This window comes from Macrotis lagotis, chromosome 5, assembly GCF_037893015.1.
Source record: "Macrotis lagotis isolate mMagLag1 chromosome 5, bilby.v1.9.chrom.fasta, whole genome shotgun sequence".
In the NCBI taxonomy this organism is placed as follows: domain Eukaryota; kingdom Metazoa; phylum Chordata; class Mammalia; order Peramelemorphia; family Peramelidae; genus Macrotis; species Macrotis lagotis.
In genome coordinates, this window is record NC_133662.1 from 193,275,847 (window position 1) to 193,293,244 (window position 17,398).

Sequence of the window (17,398 nt, forward strand, 5' to 3'; positions counted from 1 at the left end):
ACTACAACAGAACCTTTTGTAATATATTTTGGACTGCTCATATTTATGGGTTTTTTAAATAAATAAATATAAATACAATAATAAATATAAATATAAAATATAATAAATGTAAATATAATAAATATAAAATAAATATTTAAAATAAATATTAAGTGGCATCCTTTACTTTTACTTTATATTTCCCTCCCCTTCTCCCTTGTATAGAGTCATCCCACAGAATAAGGGGAAAAAAAGAAGGGAACCCCCCCCCATAGTGGATTGAAACTAACCAACATATCAAAAAATGCCTATTATTATAGAGAGCTTTCCACACTCAGATCCCTACTTCAGTAAAATAAAGTGGAGGTAGTGCCTTTGGGTGCAATGGATAGAGCATCAAGTCTGATGTCAGAAATACCAGAGTTCAAATCTGTTCTCAGACACTTACTGTGTGACCCTAGGCAAGTCACTTTACCTTGATTGCCTCAGTTTTCTCTCCCATAAAATAAAATGACAAACCAGCATCTTGACCATGAAAACCCCCAAAAGGGTTCCTTCCTTTCATCTTCAATACCTAGCACAATTCTTGGTACAGAGTAGTTATTTAACATAAATATTTGTTAATTGATTGATTAGTTGCCTTGTCTTTAAAAAAGACTTCGCTAGTGTTGATGATTAGCACTTTTACATTATCTTGTTGGAATCCTACAATAATTATCCAGTGAATTGGCTCCAAAAATATTATGATCCCCACTTTACAGATGTGGAAATTTTCAGAGAGGCTAAGGGAGCTGCTCATGGTCACACAGCTAATAAGCAGGATTTAAATTTAAGGCCTTCCTGATTTCCATGTATAATAACTCATCCATCCAGTATGAAGACAAGGAAAATAAAGTAGACAATGAAGTAGGTGGGATCAGACTTTTTTGAGTGAAGAATACACTTCATTGTCTAAGTTGAGATGTATGTGTGTGTGTGTGTGTGTGTGTGTGTTTAAGTATGTTTCAGTTTTCCCAATGTCTATGGCTTTCTTCTATTCCAAATAAGTTGGGGTTTTTTTGTTTTGTTTTTTTAATTTCACAAAAAAATAAAGAATTGCTCAATACCAGGCACAAGTTTTATGTATAAACAGATTATCCTTCCCATTTTGCTGCTGAGAAATCTTTGCATCCCTTCCCCTCCACCAGGTGTGTATACTGTTGCCTGGTGTCTTCTTCCCGAATTTAGCCACTATACCTGACCTAGAAAGAAGATTCTGCAAGATTCCCTCCTTACCCAATCCCTGCCCTGTGAGCTCAGATTGTTGATGCTGACTTTGAAGCCTGCAACTACAAAATCCATAGTTGAATAAAAGACAGAAATGGGGGGTGAGGGGTCGGTCCTCGTGGTTGCCTAATCGGGGGGACTAGTCTTCCTAGAGTTAAGTGTGGACTCTTCCTCATTGTTACCTCTCTAAGTGGGAATCAAGCCAACTAGAACCAAACAACACAACCATAGCACATGAAGACTATTCTCCTATCAGACAGAATCTGGTTGGATCACTTAAAATATGGCCCTTGGGAGAAGGACACTGATGAGAGTGAGCCTGAGATCCACTAGATTGAACTGAAAACCCCCATCATCGGTATTAAGATGGCCATGAAGAGCTAACATAAGCTATTTGAAGTATGTAAAGCACTTTACATTGATTATCTCATTTGACCCACATGAAACCCTGTGAGATAGGGGCTATTATTTTATATACAGGAAACTGAAACTGAGAGAAATTAAGTGACTTGACCAAGGTTACACAGAATAACGAGGATCTGGGGGAGGAGCTGACCTCATCTTCCCATCTCCAAGTTCAGCCTTCCTAGCTTTCATTTCTATCCCTTTACCTGTGCTATCTCTTTGGAATAAAGGATACTCACCCAGCCTGGACCTACTATGTACCCAGTCTACTATGTACCAGGCACTATAACCTTGGGCAAGTCACCACTTCTCTGGGTCTCAGTTTATTCCTCTGTAAAATGAAAGGGTGGGGTTAGCTGTCCTCCAGGATCATGGGTACTGTGATGGTACCATGAGTGAGCATGATGCCTCTCTGCACAAGGCAAGGCATTCCCTTCAGTGGGTTTCTGAGTAGATTTCTCATCAGGACCTTTAGATAATTCTTCTGGAGTTATCAAAACCCAAATATAAACTGAAGAGGGTCATATTGCAAAGTGGAAATCATAGTGGATTTGATTTGAAAATAGATCTCTGCCACCTCAGCAAGCCCTTACCCTCAGCATCCTCACCTGCAAAATTAAGAGGATGAATTTGATGACCTCTAAAGCCCTTTCTGGCTCTGATAGGTGGGGGTGACTCCATCATCCTGGAAGAGCAGATTAGAGAACAAATAATCCATCTCCTCACTTTGAATGAATGGAAGCCAAGACTGCTGGCTCACAGGTAAATGAGTCTGTGGGGATTCTCGGACATCGCCCAGCCCAAGGCAGGCATCCGTGACCCATAAGGAAGACTTAGGCTATGAAAATAAACCTTGGGGAGTATATGCATTTTTATCATTTCCCTCTTGTTACTCATCTTCTGTGAGAAATGTTCAGGTCTCTGTCCAGTCACCAGACAATGTGGATGCTTACAGGCAGACTGACTCCAGCTCTTTACCCTGAGAAAATGTAAAGCTAAGCTCTCAGGAAACAAGCTCTTTGAAGATGAATGATTATGGCAGGTATTTTTGGTTGTTGCTTTTCTGAAAATAGACTACTAATAAACTCACATTTTTATAGCAATTTAAGATTTGCAAAACACTTTCCTTATGACTCCAATGTGAAATAGTGATTTGAGTATTATGAATCTCATTTGATAGGGACAATTTAGGGCACCCATCCCCTGAAAGTTTACTCCCATGAATACATTCCAAGGGTGTGCTACTTAAAGTCTTAGATCGTTTGAGGACACTAAAGTTAAGTGACTTTCTCACAATACCACTACATATGAGGGAGGACTTGAACCCAAGACAGACCTCTCTTCACTATGCCCTGATGGCTCATTCAATTTTATTTACGTTATATTGATGATACTTTTTATACTTTAATTATTTTCAGAGCTACCACCACTAGTCTCTATTCCAAACCCCCTCCCCCCATCCAGCCTTATTTTATAACAAACCAAAAAAAGCAGTTCGACAAAACTGTAACAGCAACATTCTGCTCACAGAGTCCCCCACCACATCAATTCTAGGAAAGAAGGGAGATTTATTTCTTCATTTTTCTCTGGTACAAAGTCTCGGCATCCAGATAACTTCTGGTACTTAGCTCCATTTAACTGATGAGAAAACTGAGGCTTACAGAGCCAAATCAATTTGCCGAAAGTCACACAGTCCTTAAAGTTCTCCTTAGGTTCTCTTCCTATTTAGTCCTTTTCAGTTGTATCTGTCTCTGTGATAATGAGATAATGGAATGGTTTGCCTTTCCTTCTCCAGTTCATTTTACAGATGAGAAAATTGAGACAAACAGGGTTAAATAACTTGCCCACAGTCACATAGCTAGGAAGTGTCTGAGGCTAGATTTGAACTCAGGAAGTTAAGTCTTCCTGACTCCAGGTCCATCACTCTATATACAGCCCCACCCAGCTGTCCTAGGATCTGAACTACAATTGCCTGACCCCCAAGTTCAGCATTCTTTCTAATAAGCTCTCCCATAAATCCTACTGAAGCAAACAAACATAGACATAAAGCAATTAGGTTTGAAAACAAACAAACAAGCTCTGTCTATGATGGTGTTCTGAGCTTTTGGAGCTGAATTTCTGAATGAAACATTTATCTAGACTCTTGGGAATGGCATTCCCAAGTCAGACAGTCCATTACTGTGAGAGCTGTGGTCTCTTCTGTGCTGATGGAAAAGTTCAAAAGTAATGGAATTAAGCTAACTTTTTAAAAGATATAATTCTCTGCCTCTTTCCTCCTACTCCCCCCCCCCCCAACAAAAACCCAAAATCTGGATGAAGGATTTTCTACTACTCGTGAGAGGACAGCTGCATTTAGCCTCAGACCTGTTGTTCCAGGGAAGCCAGCTTTATCCGGGAGGGAAGTGTGTTGCTGAGTAACCAGGAGAACTGGGGATCTGAGGAATGTTTGTTAGGATCTGACAGCAGTTAAGTGTCAGATGAAAAGAGAGGAAACTGGCTGCAGTGGTGAGGGGGCAACAAACAGGGACAATCTGAGGACTGGGAAATGCGTCATGAGTAGAGAATTTAGACTAAGTCATTTCACTCTGGGGCAACAACAACAAAAAGGCCAATCTGTAGTTCCAGGAGAGGCCACAGAGACAAGCTGTTTCCCAAAGGCTTGGGGGAACAGAGTCTCTTTGACTGACCAGGGTGGGCATGTGAACAGACTGGCCACATGATGCTCTCAGACTCTAGTGAAAATGGGCAAAGGGGCCTTTTTGGCTCTTTGTGGGGTCTTGAGTTCTGGTATGAGTGGCTTGTGGGAATCAGCCTGGGGCTCCAATTATGGATGCTTGTCAGGAGGTCACTGGATCATATGAGAGCTAGAAGGACTTTGGAGATCATTTAGGAGAGTCTCTTTCTTTTACAGCTGAGGAAACTGAGACCCAGAAAAATTTATTCAGTCACCCACAGAACTCAATCACAGAGTTAATATTCAAAGCCAGGTCCTCAGACTCTTTTCCTAATCTTCTTTTCCCTATATCCCACTATTCCTCCTAATCTAATCCTTGGGAACTTGCAAGGATCGCCTCTGCATCTATCAAATTCAGGTGTGGTGTGGGGAGAACTTTCTAGTGATGAGAGTTACACTAACCGGGAATGGAGGTTTCCCTATTATAAGAAGACTTCAGGAAGAAGGGAGACCATACTTGCTGGGCATATTAGAGGAAATTCTTCTTTAGGTTTGAGTTGGACTAGATGAACTCAGAGGTTCTTTCAAGTCGAGTGTCTCTCAGGAAAAATCTCTGACTTCTTTCAAACTCAGCTTTCAAAGCTCACACACACATGTATAAGTGTGTGTGAGGTATAGGGTATATGTAGATTTCTAATAGTTACATATTTATACACAAATATGTATATATGCACACGTATTTCATATATGTTCATATATTATTATTTTTATTAGAGAGAATGCTCAACTTGGAGTCAAGACCTTAGATCAAATCCTGCCTCAGCCATCAGCTATGACCCCAGGCAAAATACTTAACTTTTCCTAGACTCAGTTTCATCATCTTGTCCTTCATTCTTAAAGAAGACCATGGCAACAGGGAGGTGATGCCATCACAAGCACATGAATTAGATTTGAGTGGGGGGGCAGCGCTATGCTAAGACATCAGCCTCACTTTCTCCCCCAGAACCGTAAGAGTCCAGTGACCAGATATGAATCTGGACCACTGGAGATGGCCCTGGATGCAAGACAATCAGGATTAAGTGAGTTGCCCAAGGTCACACAGCTAGTGTCAAGTGTCTGAGGCCTGATTCAAACTCCCATCCTCCCACCTCCAAGGCCAATGCTCTATCCACTGCACTACCTAGCTGGATGCAATATGACTATCTGATGGGAATAAAAAAGAGAACATGTAAAGTGTTTCTGAAAATCTTAGAGTTCTATAGAAATGTGTTTTTATGAATATGCATGAATATCTATACATATATGTAAATATATATAAGAATCTGTGTGTAGTTCTGTGGGTGTACACCGGAGCTATTTAATCTGATCTTCATAATAACCTTGGGAGGTAAATGCTATTGAATATTCAGAGTGGAACTGGAGCTGATCCCAGAAGAAAACTAGGGATTACACTTTTTTTTGAGGCACTTGCCCAGGTCACTAGTAAATGCTTGAGGCCAGATGTGAAGTTAGGTCCTCCTGCCTCCAGAGCCAGGGCTGTATCCCGGACTCTATCCCTTGCACCACCTTGATAAACAGAAACTAAGAATTCCAAGAGGTCAAAGTGGAAGAGGGAGAACATTCCCAGCAGAGAGGAGACAGCCCATGCAAAGTCACAAGGGAAGAAAAGGGATATTGAATTGACAAGGACCTGCAAGTCCTCCACTTTAATGTGAAGGGGAATAAAGCCTCAGGAGCTGATGTTATGCTGGGGGATGCCACATGCAAACCAAATAGTTTTTAAAAAGGTAAATAAAAGATAAGTTGAAGAGAGGGAGACTCAACAGGATCTTGATTTTTGGAAACGCTTGGCTGAACTGAGTCGTCTTCTCTCCAATGAGCTTTCCTCCCTCATTTCTAGACCAGAGGTGACTGACAGAAAGGGACAAAGAAAGTGGGGGGGGGAAGAGGAATGTTTGAATTCTTCTGTTACCCCCAAGATGCCAGAAGCCTCGTTTGGAGCTATGTAAACTCCTTAAACCTGTAGCTGTGGTAAATGGTAAGAGGCTTATAATGGGGAGAAGCTAAAAGATGACAAAGTCAAAACTATATGGAACCCCATTTCTAAATGCTGATGATTTGGGGCTTTTCCACTGGACTTTAGCTCTCCTTCTGCCCTTGATGACAGCATTCCCTTCATAAGACTTCAAATGGCTAGTTGAAATTTAACCAGCTCCAGTGACCTCTCAGAGGGCAGAGACTAGCTCCCAGTGGATAATCCACAAGTTTTCTTTGGGGTGAGCAGAAGGTCCAAGCTTTTTTCTTTTGGGGGGAGGGGGGATTTACTGCTGCTGCTGAGCATTTAAAGAGGCAGCCCTTTAGGGGTTCTCCTTAGAGAACAATATAGAGCCTTCCCAGGAGTCAGCGAAGGAGGGAAGAAATTATGTCAGATAAGTCCTAAACTGGAACCATGGAGTGGTTTAGGGAAAGGAATGGAGGCCGACCCATACTCTAGGAGAAGCCTTCTGCAGAGAGAGCCTCTGAGCTGGCCCTCTGCGGAGGCCAGATTCCCTCTACCAGCTCCTAGTGACTGGGGGAGGGGAGGGGAAATGCAGGTTTCCCAGCAGTGTGGCAGGGCTTGGCACCGACCTCGGTTCCCCTGCCGAATTTCCACAAATAAACATTTGACGCCAAAGGGACAGATTTGCTTCTCAGCAAGATTTCAAAGCTGTTCAGCCATAGGCCAAGAGAAAACAGGATGAATAGTCAGAAGGGGGAGGAGGGAGGAGGAAAGGAAGGAGCCAGGGAGTGAAGAAGAAGAGGAGGGGGGGAAAGGAGGAGAAGGAGGAGGAACAGACCCTGGGCCAAATCAGATGGCAATCATCCCAAACCCCTCACCCTAACCTAAAGCAAAATGACTTCTGGGGGGAAAAACCCTACAGCTTAGTGAGTTGTGGCAAGAAGCACATTTCTTACCCAACTCTGAAGTTACTGTTTTCAACTACAAGTGAAAGTCCTCAAAAAGACTTCACTGACCTTCTCCCTGATTTAGAGGAAAAGAGACAGAGCAGTAGCCTGGGAGCCAGGATACCTGGATTCAAATCCTGCCTCAGTCACTTAGTAGGTGTGTGACCCTGAACAAGCCACTTTGTAGAGCTACAAAGAGAGGGCAGCTAAATGGCACAGTGGATAGAGCACCAGCCCTGGAGTTAGGAGGACCTGAGTTTAAATTGGACCTCAGACACTTAATAATTACTTGTGTGACCCTGGGCAAGTCACTTAACCACATTGCCTTGCAAAAAAAAAACTACAAAGACAAAATGAAAACAAGAATAAGGAAAAAAAAAATTAATTTGGAGGATAGGATACAAATAAGTTGGAAGTCCCAGTGGCCTTGCAGGAATAACTCTAATTTAAATTCTGCCTCAGATTCTTACTAGCTATGTGACTCTGCACAAGTCGTTGTAAAATGGATAATCCTGGGGCAGCTAGGTGGCATAGTGGATAAAGCACCGGCCTTGGAGTCAAGAGTACATGGGTTCAAATCCGGTCTCAGACACTTAATAATTACCTAGCTGTGTGGCCTTGGGCAAGCCACTTAACTCCATTTACCTTGCAAAAACCTAAAAAAAAAATGGATAATCCTTTGTCAAAAGGTTTTTGTGACCCAGTGAGATAATATATTTAAAATGCCATATATACTCCATCTAATAACAATGACAATAAGAATAATGATGATAATAATAATAATCTAATAATTATCTAATAATGATAATAATAATCTAATGCTGAACTAAGCCAAGCCAGAAGGGACAAGAAACCCTTAGACAAAAATCCAATCCCTTCACTTTACACTTCTTTCTGGAGTCTGCCCAGAAAACCTCACATTCCCTCAGGGGAACAAGTCAAGATGTGCCTCATTTCCTCATTTTAAAAGGGAAGAAGTTCCCTTCTGCCTTCAAGTCTATGATCTCATGATTGCTTACTAGGGTCTTGAGGGTCTTGGGGAGAAGGTTTTAAAGACATTCTCACAGATATTGAAGGAAAGGGTCATTCCCAGAGAAAAGCAAAGCTGGTCTCAGTGGGTCCCAACCCCAGGTTGTCCCATTCCTGTTGTCCTAGGAAGTTCTCTTATTTTCTGGGCCTCAGAGGTGGGCTGGGTGCTCTGTCAGGCAGGTGTTCTCTGTGGTTTAATAAGATTTCCTTTCTTTAAATTTTTTTTGAGAATAAATGCTAACTTGACATTTCACAAAAACTATTTTTGTATCTGTGTGTGAGAAATTACATATGTAAACAGAAAACCCAGCTATCTCTGCATTGGAGGCTTCCTAAGCTCCAGTGGCTCAGTGCTCGGGTAAACATGGCAGCCTGCCAGCCAGCTGCAATAACAGTGCGGTTCCAGAAAGAGGTTCCCTTCCCCTGATGGCAGCACCCAGCTGGGTCCCCAAGGGAGGGCCCAGGCTCCCTGCGCCCTGCTGCCCGCCCCCCTGCAAGCTCTGGTTGCTGCCCCATCTGACCAGCCTTTTCTCTCCCCTGCCTTTGTTTGGGGTTTGTGTGTTTGTGTACTTGGTCGGGTCCCACCCAGTTTGGCGATCAGAACCAACAAATGGAAGGACTCATTTTGGCTTTTACAAAGGCTAGTTTGGAAAGTTGGTTTGTATAATCCATGAGCCAAGAAAAGTGAGGAGGAGGAGGAGCAATATCAATAACATCAATAGTCCTAACAATCAGTATGGCTGCTGTTCCTGCTGTGGCTCCAGCTGGAATTTATATAGGATCTTCAGGTGTCCAAAGCTAACTACAGTGCTATTACACTCACAACAATCCTGGGAGGCGAGTACCATTACTATCTTCATGTTACAGGCGGAAGAACTGAGGCAGAGAAAGGGTAGAGGGGATTCAGATGGGTTCCAAGCTAGGGGGAAAACCCAGGTCTTTCTGACTCCAAGTCCAATTGGAAAGAAAAGCTGCCTCCCACAGACCCCTTTTCCATTTGGAGCCAAGGGAAAACCCCTTCTTTGCCCTCAGAGATGGAAACAATCCTTTGGGGGAATCTGTCTTGCTCAGCCCACATCTCAGATCCTTCTGGACACAAATGTGGTAAAACAGAATCTTGCTGAGGGGGCCCCTAATTTGCATGGTGGTGGGCTTCAGACATGCTTATTGAAATGAGCTGACCCCTTCTAACTGAGAAGGAAGAGCTAGAGCCACAGGGCTGACCCAACCCTCAAACAAAAGCTTTGATTAAGATGACTGTGTAGGAGCCCCTCTGGAGGGGACACAAGACCTAAGATGGAACAGACCCTGCCATCAGGACTCATAGTCTACTGGATGCTTTTTAAGAATGGTGATCTTATGAAAGCTCTCTGAAGAAAACAAATCTTTCAGACATAGAATGGCGCTAAAGGAAGCTGATGACTTTGCAAGAACTCAAAACACAAAAGTTCAATACCAAAAGAATGAAAAATTAGAAGAAAATGTGAAAAAACAACTGATCTGGAAAACAGAACCAAGAAAGATAATTTTAAAATTATTGGGCTACCTGAAAGTCATGATCAGGAATAGAGCCTTGACCTCATTTTTAAAGAATTTCTACAGGAAAATTGCCCTGATATCCTCAAAGCAGAGGGTAAAATAGAAATTGAGAGAATCCACTGATCTCCCCTGGAAAGAGATCCAAAAAAACCCAACCCCCAAGAATATTATAGCCATGTTCCAGAACTCCCAAGTCAAAGAGAAAATATTACAAGCAGCCAGAAGGACACAATTCAAATATCATGGACCTGCAATCAGGACTACCCAGGATTTAGTAGCATCTATATTAAGGGCTTGTAGGGGCTTGGAATATTCTGGAAGGCAAAAGAGGTTGGAATGCAACTGAGAATCAACTACCCAGCAAAACTGAACATCCTCTTCCAGAGGAAAAGTTGGACTTTCAATGAAACTGGGGGATTTCAAATATTCCTGTTGAAAGGGTCAGAGCTGAACAGAAAGTTTGACTTTCAAGTACAAGACTCAGGTGAATCATAAAGAACAAGAAGGGTAAATTATGAGGGGCGATGATGAACTGCGTGTATTCCTGCATGGGAAGATGATACTGATAATGCTCCTATGAACCTTTTCATTTAATAGAGCAGGTAGAAGGAGCTTTTATAGATGAGGCACAGAAGAGAGTAGAATTTGAAGCTATAATGTATGGTAAAAATGCAGTCATTGGGTGAAAGGGAAATGTACTGGGAGTAAGATAAAGGAGAGGTAGAATCGGCTAAGATATTTCATATAAAAGATATTTCATGTAGCTTTTGCAATGGTATGGAAGTGGGGAATGAGGAAACCATTCTCATTGGAAATGGCTCAGAGAGGAAACAGCATACATATTCAATATGGTATAGACATCTAGAAGAAAAAGGAGAGAAGGTGGATAGGGGGAGGGGGGATGTGGGTGATAGAGGAGAGGGTAGATCATAGGAGAAGATAGTCAGATATAACAAATTTTCTTTTTTACTTTTTGCAAGGTGGTGGGATTGGGTGGCCTGGGGCCTGGTGGTTGCTGGGTCTCTGGGGTGGGATGTGGGCTTGGGACCTCTTGGCCGCAGGGCAGGTGCTCTGTCCACTGCACCATTTGGCTGCCCCACAGCACATTTTTGAAGAGGGACAGAGTCAAAGGAGAGAGAAAATATAATAGATGGTAGTGGGGAGGAATGGATGAAGAGAATTACAATCTGCAACAGCAACTGAGGAAAAATATGGAAGTAACTACTATGATGGATTTAGGGAAAAGAATGTGATCCGCCCAAGACAGAGCTGATGGAATCAGAACACAGAGTGAAATACATTTTTTTTCTCTTTTTTTTACTTTATTTCTCATGAAGTTTTATATTTTTGTGGGGGAGGGGGTATTATGTTTACTCTTAAACAAGAATATTTTAGTAATGTGTAAATAAATTAGAGAAAAAAAATAAAACCAAAAAAAAGAACGGTGATCTTGGTTCTGAAGGCAGAATAGGAGAAAATGTCTGGGAACTTAAAGGGATAGAGGTCTCTTACTAAAAGACATGTAAGCTTCTCCAGGAAAGATTCCATCATAATCAATCCGCTATCTCCTGGGGTCCGGGCCCTGGGCTGGGACATAATCCCTCCCTCAAGGAATTAACATTCTTAAAACAGAACAAATAGTAGAACTAGAAGAAATATAGCAATATGTGACTGGGAGGTCAGACACACCCCACTTCAGAGCCAGAAGAGATCTGCTGGGCTGAAATTCTGTGGATATTTCAAGACAATTGCCATCTCCTGACACCTGTCCCACAGCAGGCCCAATCAGTGCACTCTGGACTCTGCTGGGGTGAGACCACCTCCCAGCCCTATTACTTTGGTTCAGGGCTTTGATCTTGGGGAGCAGCACCATGTCCTAGAGGCCAAAGCAGAGGCAGCAGCAGACCTTTGCCTCTCCTTCCCCATCCCTGTCTATACATTCCCCAACAAGAAGCAAGAGTAACCCCCAGAGAGACACTGAAGAAAGAGCCCAGGTGGCACCATCAGGCTGGGCTTGGTGAAGGTCAAATCAAATTCTTGCAAAGACAAGACTACTAACAAACCTTCCAATGAGGCTTAAAACTGTGGGAATAAAACTAATTAGACTTGATTCATGCTTGTCCTCTGGGTGCCTTTCTGACTTTCTCCCACCCTTGCCTGGGATGACCACTTAGACCAATCCTTAGGAATCTGAGGTGGAGGTAGAACTGAAGAACTGGGAGCACAGTCACCCCCACTGAGGGGAAGCTCCAGAGAAATAAACTCAGGGAAAATAGGAAGGGTGGGACAAGGAGAGGGATCCATGAAGGGCTCAGGCCTTTGGCCTCAGAAGGTCTCCCAGCACCCACCATGCTACAAGAATGCCAAATTCAACAGCAAAGGTATGAATTGAGGTCTTCTTGGTTCCGAGGGTAGCTTCACTGCAAAGCATTCCTTTCTTATAAATTCAAAATGCTATATGAATGTGGATATGGTTATTATAATGATCATTATTTTTATTATTGACAAGGCAACATGGCCCAATGGAAGACAGTTGGCCTTGAACCAGGAAGACCTAAGTTCAGGTTGTTCCTGGGTCATATATTCTGTGACCTTGGGTCATTAAACTCTAGAAAACTTCTAAGATTACAAAATACAGGCAGGTTGCTGATTTGTACCATGGAGAGGACATTTTAAAATAAGAATTCTCTATGCAGATAAAAATCAAAGGTCTAGAAATAAACAAACAAAAATCTATATATTTCTTTTTATATACTATATATTATTATATATTTCTTGGAGATCATCTAGTCCAACCACCTTAATTTGCACAAGGCAAAATTGAGGTCTAGAGAAATTAGGGGACTCGCCCAAAGTCATACAGGAGTCAGGATCTGAATCCATATCCCAGACACTGAATCAAGTATTTTTCCTTTGCACTCTAGAGATTCAGTTTCCTTATTCAAAGGTACAACCACTCATGTTACTATGGCTTTCTAAAGAAAGTAGCTAAAGAATGAATATGATAAATGACTTCTCAAAGCTTACCCTTGCTCCATAAGCCCATGATTCTATGTGGACTCACCATCTTGGAGAAGCCATGCCATGAGTGTTCATTCAGGAGCCATGAACAACCTGGCACCATGCCCCACAGCCCTGGGGATGACTGTTCCCGTGGGGCAGTAGCCAAGTCATTCACTTACCAGCTCAAAGAGCTTAAAGAAGTCCACATTAGAATACAGGGCATCTTCCACCCACTGCAAACTGCCTTGGGACAGGGGGCACAGGGCTTTCTGGACAGTTTGGGCCCCTCGTCGCTGGCTGAAGATAATGAACCGGTTTAGCAGGGCTTCACTGCAGGCGATGTCTTTCAGCATCAGGTCTGGGACACCATAGGCAAACTGTGAAAAATAACAAAATAATCCCCTTTAGGATTCAAAGGCTGCTCAAAACCCAAGTGAGAAACCTCTATGCTCTTGAAGCAAGAAATAGGGACCAAACTGGACCTTGGGGTTACCTTAGCTCAGCAGCTGGGACAGCACTTTGTGGGACCAGGTCTCTTCTGAGAAACCAAGTTCCAACCAAACTCCCAAATGACTTCCTGAAATTCAGGTCAGATATTCCCATCTACTTAGCCATTCAGGTACTTCGCAGTTTGTCCAGGGTCACACACCATAAAGACCCCTTGGCTCCAGTCAAATTCTCTCCTGGACTTTTACCTAGCAAACCTGTCCAAGCTGTCAAAAATTAGAATCATCTTGGCCAAAATGGGAAACCAAGTTACTCTGAAGTGAGGTCACAAGGCCCCGACAGTATTTTTGTGAGACTGGGCTACTTACTAGCCCATGGGCATGGGACTAGGTTTGGTTTTTCCTCTTATGTTCTGATCCTCGGATGATCTTCCAGCTGGGAGAGTAGATAGAGAAGCCCCTGAAGTTGGACCTAGGGGGTGGAGTCTAATAATGAGTATTAAGGGATGAAAGCCTGATATTAGATGATGATGAAAAATAGACTGAGAGGGTCAGGGGGACAACAGAGCTGGAGTCAGAATAAGATACATACTTAGAAATCTCAAGATGGAGAAAGAAATGCCTGAAGAAAGGAATAAAGAAAGAGGGCCTGAGACAGAAATTGAGATAGAACAAGGTGGACCAGGGACATATGCACATATGGGTGAGTATGATGAGGGTGCAGAAGAAGAAATCCTAGTTTGGAGCAACATGTGAGCTTTCATTTGTGCTTAGAACTCCCAGTGTGGACATTCCTTCCACAAGGGCAGATCAAGAACTCCCGTATAACTTGGAGTCTCAGAGCTGCCTTTGGGCACTAAGAGGTTAAGTGATTTTCCCAGGACCACACAGCTAGTCTGTGCCCAAGACTGGACTTGAACAGGGTCCTTCTGACCCCAAAGCTGGCCCCCTCTCTGCCACTAAGCTGCCTCACATGTTGTGCCCCACCCCTCCCCACCCCTCCCCACCCCCCAGTGAGGGACAGAGGTGAATAGAGCCCTTGTATGTGGCTGTTGACCATAAGCTTTCCTTAAGCTCCTGGGCTTATTTGTCAGGTGAGCTGGAGCCCCGGGGTATTGGGAACCGAACTGCTTGTTCTTGCCACATGGACGGTTTTCAGGCCCCAAAGCTCGCAGGGACTGGGGCTCCAAATAGATCTCATCTTGTCAGAGGGGAATTAGAAAGAAATTTCCCCTAAATTCCTCTGGTTATCTCTAACTGCCTTTTATTACCAACTGGCAACCAGCTCCCACATTTCCAGGATTTCGGTTTTTGAACCATAGAGACAGCAAGGAGGAAAATGAGTAATTGGTGCTGACACATTCCTCCCTCCTCCCCCCACCCCAATGCAACAGGGGAGGAGGGGTTAGGCCTGATTCTGAACCTCCCATTGAGCAAGGCTACATTCCAGGACAGGGCCAGTCCCAAAAGGACAGCCCATTCGGGGCAGCAGCCAACAGGTGCCCTGGACTGACAGGCTACCTCAAGCATGGGCTGACCTCTAGGACCCTTTGTTCTGTTTCTATGATCACCCGACCAGAGTTTAGCTCATCGGATCATGCATCTAGAGGTAGAAAGCAATGCAGAGTCCTATCCCCTTATTTTTCAGATCAGGAAAGAGGAGGGAAGGCTTGGAATAATGGACAGAGTGCTGAATTTAGAATGAGGAAGAACTGATTGAAAAGGGCTAAAATACCTTCCTGGAAACTTATTCCCTATGTGACTCTGGCCAAGTTGCTTCAGCTCAACCTGTTTCCTCATCTATAAATTGAGGGACTTAAGAGGGTCTCTGAGGACTCTACCAGTCTGCCCTTAAGCCCGCAGTCCCATGAAACTGAGGCCCAGGTAGAGGTTCATCCTAGATTATGTAAGTAGCAAATGTCAGGATGCGGGCCTACTGAGTCTTAAGCCAGCACTCTTACCATCAAGCCAATCTCGATGTTCTAACCACTTCTGAGGAGGCAACAGGAGGAATTGGTTAGGGAGTTTCCAGTCACAGTCCTTAGAAATGAAGAAGTTGAACAGGACTATATAGTAGAAGACCTAATACAAGGTTCACCTGGTCAAGGCCTTCACTAAGGGGACCTCATAGATCTCATAAACATATAGTTTCATCATATCTCATTTGCCCCACCATTTTCTTTTTTTTCCTTCATAATCTTTCTTTAATGCATCATTGTGACATGGAGGTGACCAGGAGCTCTGGAGAGCTGACTTGGAAAGGCTTCCAGTCAAGCCCAGGGCATAGATGTAGACTTGTTCCAGAAGGTTCACCAGGCTAAGCTTGATGACCTTCAATACCAGGTTGGCAGTTGACTGCTTCTGAACTAGTTTTTCAGTCACAGAGGCTTAGGAGATAATTGGCCAAGTAATAGGAGATATCAGAGACCCTTATAAGTAAAACTGGACATCTTGACTCACTTTATAGATGAGGAAATTGAGGATTTAATGACTTATCCAAGGTCACAAGGATATTAGTTTCAATGATGGGATTTGAAACTGGGTTCTCTGACTCTGGATGCATTTTTCTCTCCATTGTACCTTGTGGCCTCTCTAGCAATGGATGAAATTCCAGATCTCTGAATTAAACTTGTGGGATCACAAATATAGAGCCAGAGGAATTTTAATTGTCATCAAGTGCAGCTCCTTTTACTGTTAAAGAAACTGAGAGGAGGACCATATGTAGCCATGTGAGTGTCTGAAGCAGGATTGGAACTCCAGCCTTTTTGATTCCGAGTCCACACCATATCTATGCGACCTTTCTTCCTCTCATTCATAATATAAACATCAGAAGTTTATAGCTCATTATATAAATAGCACATATATACATTGCTTGCCTAGGCAATAAGCACAATGATGCTAATAGGTCGTGGTTCTGTCTTCACTGAGCATATGCCTACAGGAAACAACAAAATGGGGGCTTTTGACCAATATGACAAATGGTTGACTGCCACCTGAGAAGATGGAAAAAAGGGCCAGCTCTCCTCTGAAAGACTTATAGGGAAATGTAAACAAGAATTGTGTAGGCTTAAGAGTCATGAGGGAATTAAAGTCCTCTAGAAGAAGCGAGTTCCTTTTTGTATAAATTGGGATCCAAGTATCTCAGTGGATGGACACAGGGCCTGAAGTCAGGAACATTCAACTACCCAAGTTCAAATATGGCCTTGGACACTTACTAACTGTTTGATCCTTGGCAAGTCACCAATTCTGTTTGCCTCAGTTTCCTCATCTGTAAGATGAGCTGCAGAAGGAAATGGCTAAGCATTCCGGCCTCTCTGCCAAGGAAACCCCAAATAGGATCACAGATAGCCACAATTGAATCAACTGAATAATAACAATAAAAAGGATCCATCAGAGCAAAGAAGTATCAGAAGGAGCTTTCAGAAATAGAAGGATGCTTCATTTCTTATTTAGAGCCCAAATCCTCTTTATCTTGTTCCCATTGTGTTTTTCTGAATGTTAAACACTAATCCTGACCTTTGAAAAGCAAGAAAGCTAAACAAGGCAAAGTGCCCTCCTTTCTGCCTCTTCCAGATGTTCCCTCTCCTTGGGTTTCTCTCTTGGCACCCTAGTAAGTGAAATCATAGCCATTCTCTTCTCTCCTCCCTCCTCCTCTAACCCTAACCCTAAACCCACAATTATTCATGTAATAGTGATGAGGCTGGGAAAATTCCTATGCCTGTAAGTGAAGGGCAAAGGTACATGCCCAGTTCTACCACCCTTGTTATATTCAATTCCCCTACCTGCTCAGGCCGGACTTGGGAGTTCATCAGAAGATAGACCACTGAGTCAGACAAGTGGAACGTGTGTGTCAGGAAGTGTGTCAGCGTCTCCTCTTCTCTTAGAATGTCCTTAATTCGAATACCTCTTCCTGCATATTAGGGATTAAAAAAGATGGGGGCAATTAGATGGGGGAAAATAAGGTCCTTGAAGACATAGCTGGTCTCACTTTGGAGAGAATCCTCAGCATCAGCAGAGAGTAACTGTCAATGATACCTTAGTGTGATCAAGCTGTAGATCCTTTCCTGAAAGTTAATTTTCAAAAGTTCTAGAAGGAGGGCAATGGGGGAAA

General features: G+C 43.1%; 1 protein-coding gene across 1 annotated transcript in view; it reads right to left on the minus strand.

The window, feature by feature from the left end:
* Positions 1-17,128, minus strand: part of ABCA4 (ATP binding cassette subfamily A member 4) — a 136,599-nt gene extending 119,471 nt beyond the window's left edge. The window contains exons 1-2 of the mRNA XM_074188198.1: positions 17,070-17,128; positions 13,021-13,218 (exon numbers count right to left, since the gene is read on the minus strand). Coding sequence (XP_074044299.1) covers positions 13,021-13,218; positions 17,070-17,096 — 225 coding nt within the window. The 5' untranslated portion in view covers positions 17,097-17,128. The remainder of the gene's footprint in view (positions 1-13,020; positions 13,219-17,069) is intronic.
* Between the last annotated feature and the right edge of the window lie 270 nt (positions 17,129-17,398).